This window comes from Egretta garzetta, unplaced genomic scaffold (assembly GCF_000687185.1).
Source record: "Egretta garzetta isolate BGI_Z169 unplaced genomic scaffold, ASM68718v1 scaffold9, whole genome shotgun sequence".
NCBI lineage: Eukaryota > Metazoa > Chordata > Aves > Pelecaniformes > Ardeidae > Egretta > Egretta garzetta.
Window position 1 is genome coordinate 2,355,699 of NW_009260763.1, and position 12,955 is coordinate 2,368,653.

At 38.2% G+C, this 12,955-nt stretch overlaps 1 protein-coding gene across 1 annotated transcript in view; it reads right to left on the reverse strand.

The window, feature by feature from the left end:
* Positions 1-12,955, reverse strand: part of MEI4 (meiotic double-stranded break formation protein 4) — a 70,394-nt gene that overhangs the window by 44,175 nt on the left and 13,264 nt on the right. The window contains exon 3 of the mRNA XM_009646096.1: positions 10,967-11,523. Within this exon, the coding sequence (XP_009644391.1) occupies positions 10,967-11,523 (557 nt within the window). The remainder of the gene's footprint in view (positions 1-10,966; positions 11,524-12,955) is intronic.

A 12,955-nucleotide genomic window follows, 5' to 3' on the forward strand; every position in this document is an offset into this window, starting at 1 on the left:
TTAGACATTAGGAAAGATTTCTTCACTGAAAGGGTTGTCAAGCATTGGACCAGACTACCCAGGGAAGTGAATGACTCCCCATCCCTGGAGGTATTTAAAAGACATGTAGATGTGGTGCTTAGGGACATGGTTTAGTGGTGGACTTGGCAGTGCTAGGTTAACCGTTGCACTCGATGATCTTAAAGGTCTTTTCCAACCTAAATGATTCTATGTTTCTATAAAAATTTTTACTTATGAATTATTTGTTTAGAATTCATTTATCAGAATGTGTTAGACTTTTCTTTAGTAACAGTTATCCAAAACTTGTGAGTTTAAATTCCTTTATGAGTGGCATGATTCACTACCCCCTGTAACTACAAAAACTGCACCTTACCTTCTGTTTCATTAGCTTACAGCTTTCATACCAAGTAACAGCTCTCTTCTGAAAGCAACTGACATATTTGGCAATACAGGAGTAAAGCAAATAATTACACAGGCTTCCTCACACTGGGAAGTGTTAAAAACCAAACAGTATTTTTTCCTTTGAATTTACATCACCCTTACCCTTTGCCCATTTAGTCCAACCTGACTTCCAGTCCTAACTCACCAATGTAAACTGAAAAATTTCACTTTTATACAGAGAGTATTAGTAACCCTTTTCTTATCTTACTGTCACATTGTTCCCTTTGTTAATTTGATGGTTGTCATATATCTCTCGTCCTGTTTCTGCTGCATTTCTCCTATCTTCAAGTCTTGAGATTTGATACATATTACTCCAGTTCTTTGCTCTGTAAGCCTCATCTCAAGTCTTTGCTCTGCCCTTCTTACCCTTTCATAACCTTCACGCTACTCTCCACTTTTCTAAACCTGATGTTCTCTGCTAGGACCATCAGTTAGCTTCACTGCTGAAAGCTGCTTTTTATATTACCGTATTTTGGTACAGTTTTGCAGTGCTTGGCTGAAAGACATTCTGGCAGACAGTGTGACATACAATAGAGGCAAGTCCATTTGACATGTTTGACTGCATGCACCAGAAGTGTTTACAAAAATCAAACTAAAATGCAAAAGGGATGCACAATTGTTTAGTTATTTCAGAACAGATTCAGAAAAGGTGAAAAAATAATGAAAATTAGACCAAGATATTTCAGTATCTGGGAAATCATAGAATATCTCAAGTTGGAGGGGACCTATAAGGATCATCAAGTCCAACTCTGCTCCTCACAGGACTACCTAAACTAAACCGTATCACTAAGAGCATTGTCCAAACGCTCCCTGAACACTTGACATGCTTAGTATCGTGACTACTTCCCTGGGGAGCCTGTTCCAATGACCAACTACCATCTCAGTGAAGAATCTTTTCCTAAGGTCCAGTCTGAACTTCCCCTGACACAGCTTCATGCCATTTCCCCATGTCCTATTTCTGGTCACCAGAGAGAAGATCATCACCTTCTCTCTGCTGCCCCCCCTTGAGGAAGTTTAGACTGTGGTGAGGTCACCCCTCAGCCTTCTCTTCTCCAAGTTAAACAAACCAAGTGACCTCAGCCACTCCTCCTAAGTCTTGCCCTCAAGACCACCATCTTGGCCAATGTCCTTCTTATACTGAGACACCCAAAACTGCACCAGTACTCGAGATCGGGCTGCACCAGTGCAATGTAGAGTGGGACAATCACCTTTCTCAACCAGCTAGCTATATTGTGCTTGATGCACCCCAGGACACGGTTGGCCCTTTTGGCCACCAGGGCATGCTTTTGACTCATACTCAACTTGCCATCAACCCAAATCCTCTGATCCCTTTCCACAGGTCTACTCTCCAGCTTCTAGTCCCCCCATTTTTATGTATAATAAGGATTGTCCTGTCCCAGGTGGAGAATTTGGCACTTGCTCTTGTTAAATTTCATACAGTTGGTGATTGCCCAGCTCTCTAGTCTATCCAGATCTCTCTGTAAGGCCTCTCTACCCTCAAGGAAGTGCACAGCTCCTCCTAGTTTAGTATTGCCGGCAAACTTACTTCACATATATTCAATTCCCATGTCCAGATATTTTATAAAAACACTGAAAAGAATTGGCCCCAAAATTGACCCCCTGGGGAACCCCACTGATGACTGGCTGCCAGCCTGATGTAACCCCATTTACTCTAAGACTTTGAGCTTGACCCATTGGTCAATTGCTCAAACACATTACTGACCTGTCTAGCTGTGTGCTGGACAGTTCATCCAGAAGGGTACGGAGAGACAGTATCAAAAGCTTTGCTAAAATCCAAACCCAGGAAAGAATGATTGTAATACAGCACCTGCATGCCATGCAGAAGGAGATGGAGAAACAAATATCCTGCAGTCAGCCTTCTAAGTATTCTGAAAACCAGAACACCTTGGTGAATGATGACGGAAAAGCCAAAAATGCCAGCAGTAGATGTCATGATACTCACTGAAAGATACGTGCAACTTAGTGACTTAAGCACAGCTTTGTTGAATTTGGGGTGGCGAGGGAAGATCTCCAAAGAAGTGTACTACAGGAACTCCTCCCAGTCATTTTTGCTGACCATGAAGCTTGTATGTCAGACTGGGAGTGCGAAAGTGCAATTTTTTCTGCTCACAGATTGAAAATATCTTTTTTAGGTTTGTTTCTTCCTGGCTGCCTAAAAGTCATTGTCTGATTCACTGATCAGCAGGGTCCCTCTGGCTCCAAATATGCTTTTATCCACCCCAGTACCAGTACCCTAGCGAAACAGGCCGTATGCAATTAGTGCCTCTGCTGGCCACTAAGCTGGCCCAGCTGCTGCTGCCACATCAGCAAGGAAAGGGAGAGAAGAGAGATCACAGCAACTGCTGTGAGGGAGACGCACTTGCAGCCACCTTCCTACTCCTCCCCCTTCCTGCTGCTTCACACCACCAAGCCATTTGCAGAAGCAAATTGCCCAGACTATTCCCTAGGTGTTTACCCTCTCCTTCCTTGCACAGGGGATGGCTGTTACTGCTGAAGTAATGACGACAGGACAGATCCAGCACGGGCAGAGACTGGACTACCCTTCAGTAGTATGTCCTCCGATTGACTGACATACACAAACCTTTCCCCTCCTCTTCCTGTCAAGTACACCCAGTACACTTGCTGCTACTTCTCCAGCTGCTTTCTTATCCAATTACAAAAGATTAAAGTATTAAAACCCCTCTTTTTCAGTTTCATTAGTATTTTTCTACTATGAGTTCCGTAACAAATGCTTTATTGAACACCAGATAGAAAAAAGCTACCCTATATCTCCTATCTGTAAACATGGTTTATTTTACAAAGAATGCTCTTACGTTGTTCTGCCACAAGTTACATCTGGTAAACTCATGTTGGATTTTATATCATTTATCTCGAAATCTTTAATTATTCTTTTCTTTTAACTTTGTTCTAAACCTGTGTATATTACTGAGATAAAATGTTACCCAGGTAACTTCCTCTTAACTTTCAGTGTCAGATATGGAGTGTGCTATATTAGACGTCCTACAGTCACAATAACACTATCTCTGAGTCTTCGATTCTAAACTTGTAATTTTTTTTCTTTCCGTTTCACAGGATGAAGACTTGTCTTTCCCGTTCTGAACACCTGACATCCTCTTTAGTTGGATAATATATATAAAACAATGACACCTCACTGATGGGATAAACCACATATGACAGACCCTGCTGTGAGCCTCTGTGTTTTTTAAAAATCAACAGGAAAAGACAAACCAACAAACAAACAAAAAAAAAAAAAACCCAAACAAAAAACTCCAACCTAAAACTAAAGCACGGCCTGGATATCCTTAGAGGAATTCAAGGCTTCAAATCACTGTCACATTTAATTTAGCATCTACCTCAAAATGGTAATATCCATTTCCATACACTAAAACCAAATACCTTGCTTATATCACCTCACCACAATCACCTGTAAAGAAAAGGCAAGACTTTCCCTGAGGGCACGCAAACACCCAAGTCAGCAGTTCATCTGAAGACTAAGTACAAGAAACTGATATATAAAGAAATCCAGCTAACTACTGAAGACACTTGGGATCCTGCTGCCACAGGAGTTTTCACCAATAAATTTAGTTTAAGCAATGCTATCTTGGCAGAGATCAAGAACGTCTGCATCTTCTGGGGATTCGTGAATTAGGCATCTAAATGTCTAATTCACCCAAGAGGCTGGATCCAGTAAATATTGTCAACAGGAAGACAGCATCAATCCCAGTTAAACAAACAGCATTCACAAGCTGCCACTTGGACAACTCTGATGTTACTGCTGCCTATTTTTTTTTAATACCTAATGTAAATATCTATTGATTCTTAAGAAGCAGCTCTAGATACTAAGCCTTACCTGACTGAGAGATTAAAATTTATATTACTCTTGATTCCTCCTTCTTAATTAGTACTGGTCAGAAGCCTAGAGGAGCAAAGAACTGCCTATCCGCCTGCTGATGCTGAGGCACCAAGCCATGTTAATAGATGCAGAAGACCCTAAGCAACAAGTGTGAGCTCACTCAGAGCAGAAGAGTTATGGATTCTAATTTTTAATCTGAGGACTGTTCAGAAAAAGTGACTGGATAAATTACAGAAAACAGCTATTTTTTAGCTTTTAGGTTTTTAAACTGAAGAGTGAGCTGTTCATCCTTTAAAAACTTCAGGGGTGTAAATCAATGTCTCATTTAAGTATCTAAGATTTACAGACAGTCCCTGCAAAGAAAAACTGATTCAAGATGTTTATTTCCCAATCCTTCACTCTCCTTCCCTCTACTCACAATGTGCAAGCTACTTTGAATACCACTAAAAGATGCCAAGTATCTGGCATGCCTACCTAGGAAGAACAGAGGTACCTTGTTTAAGCCTGTGGATTTCACTGCAGTGAGTTGAGCACTAAAAAGTTAGGCAAAGAATACTCAACTGTCTTTGCAACTGGCTGTAGATAACAGGCTATACAGAGCTTACTTCTCATTTCTATCCTATCACTATAACACAAACACACACCCTATTTGGGCACAGAAAAATATTTCCTAGAGAAGCATGACAAATCGAAGCTATGAGAAAAGGTTCATTAGTAAACAGGCAAAAGAACAGAGAAACCCTAAGATTCTCGTTATTAAAAGTACTCACATTTTAAGCAATGATTGAGGACTACTATCAAAACCCCCTCGGGATATATAGACACCTTCAAAAACCAGAGGAGGGAGGAGGTAAATTTGCCCCAAGACAGAACAAACAAACAAAAAAACCCCACACCTAAAGAAGTACCATCTCTGTTAAAAGTAACAAACTGAATTTTTCCTTAAAGAGAAAGACAATCCTTACAGCAAGAACAGCCCTAGACCTCCATCTGGAAGTGACCAGAATGGAACTAAAGAGCTGGGATAAGTAATGATGTGATGGAGCTAAAGCGGTCATATCATCTCTTTGAATAACCCCACTAAGAACAAAAAAATAGAACAATTCTAGATCCTTTTGTTCAATAACATGGCTAGAATAACAGAAAACAAGGCCTAGATAGAATTCAAATGCTTTTACACAGGCATGGTAAGTGAAGGACTGAGGGATAAGCTTTGATGTTGCTGTTCCACATGGTCTCAGCTGCAAATATCAGAGATGCCAAAGAAGCAAAATGACAGTGTTAATGCGATGCTACAGAAAGTTAAGAGAGCTTTGACAGCAAGCACTGGAGACTGGGGGCAGAGGAAACAAACAGCTTTTGATATATATTTCCTATCATATATAACAAAACCAAGAACTTCCTCTATTCTTGTGTTAAGGGCCCCCATATATTTAATTTGTAAATCTAGAGAACAGCAAAGGCCTATTCCATCCCTTTTTCTCTGCCTACTGGAAATAACCTGCAATACCCTGAATACTAGTTAATTACTTGGATAAAAACAGGCAATGACAGTATTTGTTATTAAGAGATGGTCCTGACAAAACAGCATTACAGGCAGGTTGGAAACCATGAATAAAACTTTTTTGCCCTAATGGTAAAAAAAATCCTGCTAACCTCATCCTGTAACTCTTCAATAATTGTAGCTTTAGTGCATGATGTGTATCAGCTGAGGCTGGCTTAGGAGAGAAGGTGGACAAAAATCTGAGAGGCAGACAAAATTTTCTTTCATTCATTCCTGTCTAGTTACTCCTATGATCTACTTTACTGAAGTAAGTAAGAGTCAGTCAGTTTGGTGATTGCTTTAGACTGTAGTGATTTACAAGACAATGGATTTTGATTACTACTTGACTTAAATAGCTCTCTACATAGAACAACAGATTGCTGAGAAAATTTAATTCAACAATCAAGAGATTCAAACATTGACTCTTACCAGACCATAAAATCTCAGCAACACATTTTAATATTCATACGAATGAAATGCTCTTCCGCTATACAAGCAAAATTCTTTGGACGATGAAAATGCACCATGTCTCAAGACCCATGATATTCCCCTTGGGATTTAGTTAATTTAGGAAAACTGAAGCCCACTAATTTTATACATGGGAGCCACTAGTAACATGAATAACTATTTTTAAGTCTTATTTGTTCCTGAGCAGGCAAGATTCATGTAAACTAACTGATGAGTTAAGTACTGCCCTGGCAGTTGCTGACAAAAGATGCTGCAAACTATACATAGCGGTGGGAATTTATTGTCACCCACAAGTGGCTGGAACATGTATTAAATACTGTTGCATTTATTAAAACCAACAGAGTAAGTCTCTTCCAGGCAATTTCAATCATTAATGAATTATACAAATTGTATCCAAGATAAGAAAAGATTAAAAACCATAGTCCTAATTAATGTGTACTTTTTCAGTAGCACAAGCACACTTATATACATTTCATTACACAATTGCCAATGAGATTCAAACATTTCTCTCTGCTTTTCACCACGCTACATTTCAACTTCTTATTTTCATGAAGAATTGTGAATCCTTTCTCACACAAACATCCGGTAAAGGTATTAACTACTACTTAGAATTCTTGCATTTGCTTTTCTGCTAAGTATATCAACAGTACTATTTGTGCATTTGCAAAATTCTACATAAAAACTTTTAGATGGAACATAAAAGGAGAGAGATAAATGAAAACAGGCAGTCCCAAACAGGGTAAGAAAAGTTCCTAGAGACTCTGGTCATGTCTCAGTATTCATTCAGATATTCTTCACACAAAGCAACTTCAAAACAACTATTCTAAAGGTAGGGTAGCCAATTTCCAAATGGGACAAGGGTTAAAAAAAAAAAAAAAAAAAAAAAAAAAAAAAAGGAACTGCCCTGGGAAATGATCCCGTGTTCCAAGACATCCTAGACAGAGACAAACCTCAATGGAACAGGCACATCTCAGTGCCAGTGAGCAAGTGATGCACCTAGGAGCAGGAGAGATGCGTATTTACTATATCCCTGTGAAGGTGGATGGAGTTAGCTGTTGTCAAATCCCAAATGTGTAATTAAGGAAAAAAAGTTCCCGTGTTTCCTTTCTGAAGGGGAAGAGACAAAGTTTCTACTCCACTGGAGCTGTAATTACATACTATAGCTTCATGGTACGTAATGTTTTTCCCACGTTTTGTCAGGTAGTAGAGAACAGTCCATTTGACAAGTAGAGCCAGTGGCTCCGCAAACTGAATCCAGTCTCAGTTTTCTTACAATACAACAGCATTTCTCTCTGCTTCAAAGCAGGACTTGCAAAACACCTGCATAAATACGACAGTGGTTCTGCTGACAGTAGGGTGACTCAACGTGAATGAACCACTTGCACATCAAAAGGCAACGTACCAAAAGCAATACACCCATATGAAACTCCAAGAGTCTCAGTGCTGAGGATTCAAAAACTGGTGACAAGCAAAGCGCTTGCTCCACAGATCAACAGCGACTATCCCAGATTTTGCAACATGAGAGCAACAGCTCATCTGTACCAGAATTAGACACAGGATTCTCACAAGCTTTTCTGTAGCAGGCACACGGGGATGCAAGACTATGCCAGTAGAAGGTGCAGAAGCAGGCCTTTGAGCAGCTGATTTAACCTCAGACCATTCAAGCTTTATCCATAGCAGCCATGACTTAAAGACTCCTAGATATTTCCAGAAGGCTTATTCCAAGATTGTATCTGACAGCTATACGCAGATTTCTGAGCTGCTCTCCAAACATGGAGGGAGAGGAGAAAAATTAAAAAGGGAAAATCAAGTGGCTACTTTTATTTGCAGTGCTTTTATTTACATGGTTTTAAGTAGTATTTCCTTTTATTTTACCTCTCATACCTTAAATGACAGATTTTTCTTTTTCCTTTTGATAGTCGTGTCAATTTGGAGTTTCAGGTCAAAAAAAAACAAACAAACAAACAAACAAAAAACCCACAACCCTATCCAAAGTGCACACCTTTAGGCAACTGAATCCAGGCAGAAAAACTCTTGAGTACATGTCTTCGCTGGTTCCTACAGCTTCCAGTGCTTTATAATTAGAAACATCTCAAACAATGAGACTCAACAGTTACAGCAAGTAATTCTGCTGCTGTTTTTCTTCCTTTACATCAATGTAGAGATAATTATCTCTTTTCTAATTCTCAAAAGTTTTTTTAAGTTATTTAATTTGCTCTGCAAAACGCTGGAATTGCTTTTGAAGATGAGGCGTTAAGTGTAATCCACAGTCATTTTTCTCTTTGTTCATTTTTTGGAGATGTTTCTCACAGTCCTTTGTCCTCCTTGACAGTTCCTGACAGTTTTATAGGTGAGGATGGCAAAAGGAAAGCTGTGTCAAATACTATAGCTGCATTGGTGGCTCTCTGTACAAATGCTTTTTGACAGTTAGTAAGGTTAGATGCAACAAAATTCCTAATGTTTTTATACTGCAGGCATTTAAGCAGCCTCCTGGAACCAAAATTCATGCAGTTTGCTACTCTTTCCAGATGACAGCCTTGTAATTAATGGTAATTTTATTTTAAACCTATAATCTTGATATTTCAATCACCACTTGAGTAAACAGTGACGATTAAAACTGAAGTATAAAGTGTCCCTGGGAGATATTCTGGTACACAGCACATGAAGAATTAGTTATATAATTTCCACTACTAATTCCGAATTCTACATATTTATTTCCTTATTCAATTCACTTTAAAGAAAACCAAACCTCTAAAAACAATTTTTCAATAAATCTTTATAAACACTGCAATTACTACACATATTTCCTTTTTTTTTCCTAGAAATATGGAAACTATCACGATTATTCCTTAATAATTGTTTTATACAATGTTTAAATTCTCTGAATCTGTTTAATTGCAGTCATGGCTGTCGATAGGAACAACTGTTAAGTCAATATTTTGGTGGAAGCAAGATACAAAATCTCAAAAAAACATCCGTTCCAGTTAAGTTATTCAGAGAAAAGATGCCACTTGCAAATTACGTGGACATGCTCCACCCTTCTGAATGATTTCTAAAAGCACTTTGCAGACTTGAAACATCCCTGATTTATGATATTTTCTCTCATTTAAGATGTGACACCTCTCACTTAAGCTTTGCTTTTCCTTCTGTTCTCTCCCCAGATTCCTCCAATCACCAAGTGATCCCTCTCTGGATAACCTCTTGATTGCACTCCTACAATTAACTTTATTTTAATTATTTACTAACTTCCCATTCCAGTAGAGATGGGGAACAGGTAGAAACACTGGATGTTATCAGCTATAAATAAGTCCTTACTGAGTGCCTACTCAAGTTTTCTTTGTTCTGTACCCTGTAATCGCACAAAAATAGCAGGAGTCACAAGCTGCATGACTTTCTATTCCTAATACCACCCAAATGGTATGTATGCTCACATCCTTTCAAAACACTGGCCAGGGACACCTCTAATTAAAAACTAAGTATCACACCATGGTGACTCTCAAATAAAAAGCACTCTGGTATTAAGAGACACAAGTCCTGGAAAATCTTCAGTATACAAAGTTTTTCTTCTGAATGCTTTTGTCTTCCTACATCTAACCAAAACACAGACATATCCCTCCCTTCCTTCCTCTCTGCCCCCCCCCCCCCCCTAAGTTCAGTAATGATATTCATTTGTTTGATATTTACATTCTGGGGTAAACACTTAATACACAGTGCATGGGATTCATTTAAAATTAAGACAAACAGGTACAACTGTCAACAGGTGTAGCAGATGTTTAGGCTTTCATTTCACTGAAGGGTACTCTAGAGCTCATCCTAAAATAGGGACCTAGTACCTGGTCAGCATTCTTTAGGCTCCATGGATTATAGGGATACGATCTTAATGTACTATAATCGTAGTATAGCTACATACATGTGGACACTAAATTGGTACGTCTAAATCTCAAACAATTCCATCATGCCTGTTCCAAGTAACTCTAAAAGACAGAATGAAAACCAAAGATCCTAAGACAGACAATGGAAATCATTACTTATGGGAAGTCTTGTGAAGACAAACTAGCGATATTTCAGTTGAATGAGGAAACTAACAAGATGAGGCATGGAACAGTGAAAAATGATGAATGCAGACAAAATGTAGCTCAGTCTCATTTGCTGCTTGTGCTGGGAACATGCCATTTCTGAATTCTTTACTCATTTGCTGATTTATTTTTAAAACATAAATTTACAAATGTCTAGACAGTGACAGAGATCTTCTGAAGCAAACCAACCTATTAATCTAGGTACACAAGAAAGAATAAAAAATTGTATATTCATTACTTTGTGAATATCTACACTGTATCTTCATATAGCAAGAGAAACAATGTGGTTTTCTCTCATATTTTCTATCAGGTTGTTTTAATCTGCCCTTTTAAGTTTTTAAAAGTTCTATACTCAGGAATAGACTACAAGAACTTGCATGCACGAGCAAGAACTTTTTCAAATGCTTTAGAGCACTTAATGTCCATATCACAAAAAAAACAACTACAAAAATCTGAGAAGTACTCTTCAAAATACAGTAACACAAACTAGAAGTGCATAAAACCAGGAGAATACTACAGAATACTGCATCGGTGTAGGAAAGAGGGAAGATGTTTCAAACTTACCCTATTGACATTGCTGTTTCTTAAAATAATCTGAATTAGATTTTTCTTAAATTCTTCCAGCTTCTTGAAACACTTCTTCAAAACATGATTAGATAATTTAGTATCAGTTATTAAGCTGATCAAAACACAAACTGCTTCAGTAAGAAAATTAGAAACTGGAAATTTAGGACTGTTATAAAAAACAGTTAGTCCATCAAGCAACTGAGACACTGAATTGCATACAGTAAAAGAATCATTCTCAAGCTCTGTGAAGTCCGCTTGAAGAATTCCTCCTTCTGACAGTTTTCTGATTTCAAGCAGATGTTGCAAAAACTGCACCGGAGCAGTTAGAGATTCCTCCTTGCTAGTACAGCAAAGATTCAATGGGGGAATTCTTTCCAACCAACATTTAGAAGTGTTGACATGCTCAGACTGGTGAAAATCAGAAGCTATGCCCAAAGAATCGAATGCATAGTCATTAGACACATCACATCCAGAGTCTTCTAGCTGGCTTGAGTAACTCATAGGGTTTATACATTCCTGACCCAGAAGAGTTTCGTCAGAAGCATCTGGTTTTCCTGAAACACAAATGTGAAAGTTACATTTGTGTATTGCTTGAATACATGCTTATAGAAAGCGTCACATATCCTTTTGCTTCCAAGGAAAAATCACATAATACACATGTATGCTTGCTTCCCAAGAATTTCACATGACTAGAATTTAGCTGTGGAAGAAGGTGACATTTTTAAATTGAAGTCAACACTTTCAGAAGGTAGTGCCAATTTGTAAACAAGATGTTTTATGCTCATAGTAATATGACCAGCAATTTTGAGTTTAAAATTCCTGATGGTTTTAAGTTTTCACATCTGTAATCTAAACAGACATCACATGAAAAATTTAAGTGGACATCCATACTCTCATTAATTGCCAGGGAAGGAAATGCATGTAAATTTCTGGCCCTCCAAACATTTTCATTACTTTTATTCTCAAGAACTCAAACTGCGTTTAAAAAACAGTGAAGGTCCGTTACTATAACTGCATCAGTGAAGGTCTATTACTATAAATGCATCAAATAAGATCTTCTCCTTTACTTGTACTCTTTTGCCCCAGGTCAGGTAAGGAATCCCAACAGAGTCAAAGTTGAATGGAACATTACACTTGAGATGTTTATTATTTAACAAAGAAAAACGTTCAGAATAAAAAATTTCTCTAGTCACCATGTAACTCTCATTCCATCTTCTTCAAAGACACACAAACTACATTACAGAAAGTATGCATTGCGTTCACACTATTAAATAATTTTTGTACACTACTGTAGAATCTCTTTCATCCTATTTCAGACATTAGATACATTTAAGTCTGTGCTTCTAGGCATAAACTCAGTACTAGGTGACCACAAACTCCTCCTGTGCTACATGCTACCTCTGCTAAAAGATTACAGTCAAAACAAGCAAGAGACATTAGAGCAGTGAAGTGGAAGACCAACACACGTAAACATCTCAGTGCCACAGGCAAGGCTAGAACCCCATCCGACCAACTCCTGGCTGTGCCCTGCTTACTGGGGCACAGCCACAAACTGCTTCTCCTCTCACTCTTAAAAAAACATGTATATACTCTCTCACTCTTAAAAAACACATATATACTGTTCATATTTTCCACAAGGATCCAAAGCAATACCATAACTCTGTGTTTGTATTCTTAAATAAATAAGAGTTTTATAGATGGTTTGGTCTGACAGGAAATAAATGTTATATTTCATGGCAAGTTAAAAAAAAGCATTTTTAACATAGAAAATATCACTAGACTTCATTAAATACACAATTTCAAATGGAATTCTGACCATTATTTCAGTCTCTGAAAACATACCAGATCATCTGATGAAGGTACTACTACTGAGATCAAAACTGGAAATGTGGTTTATTCATTTATTGTTGAGTTTCATGCCTTTAAGATTCAAACATACTCAAAATTTAACAGGATTGGTACCGACTCGCAACGAAAGTGTCAACT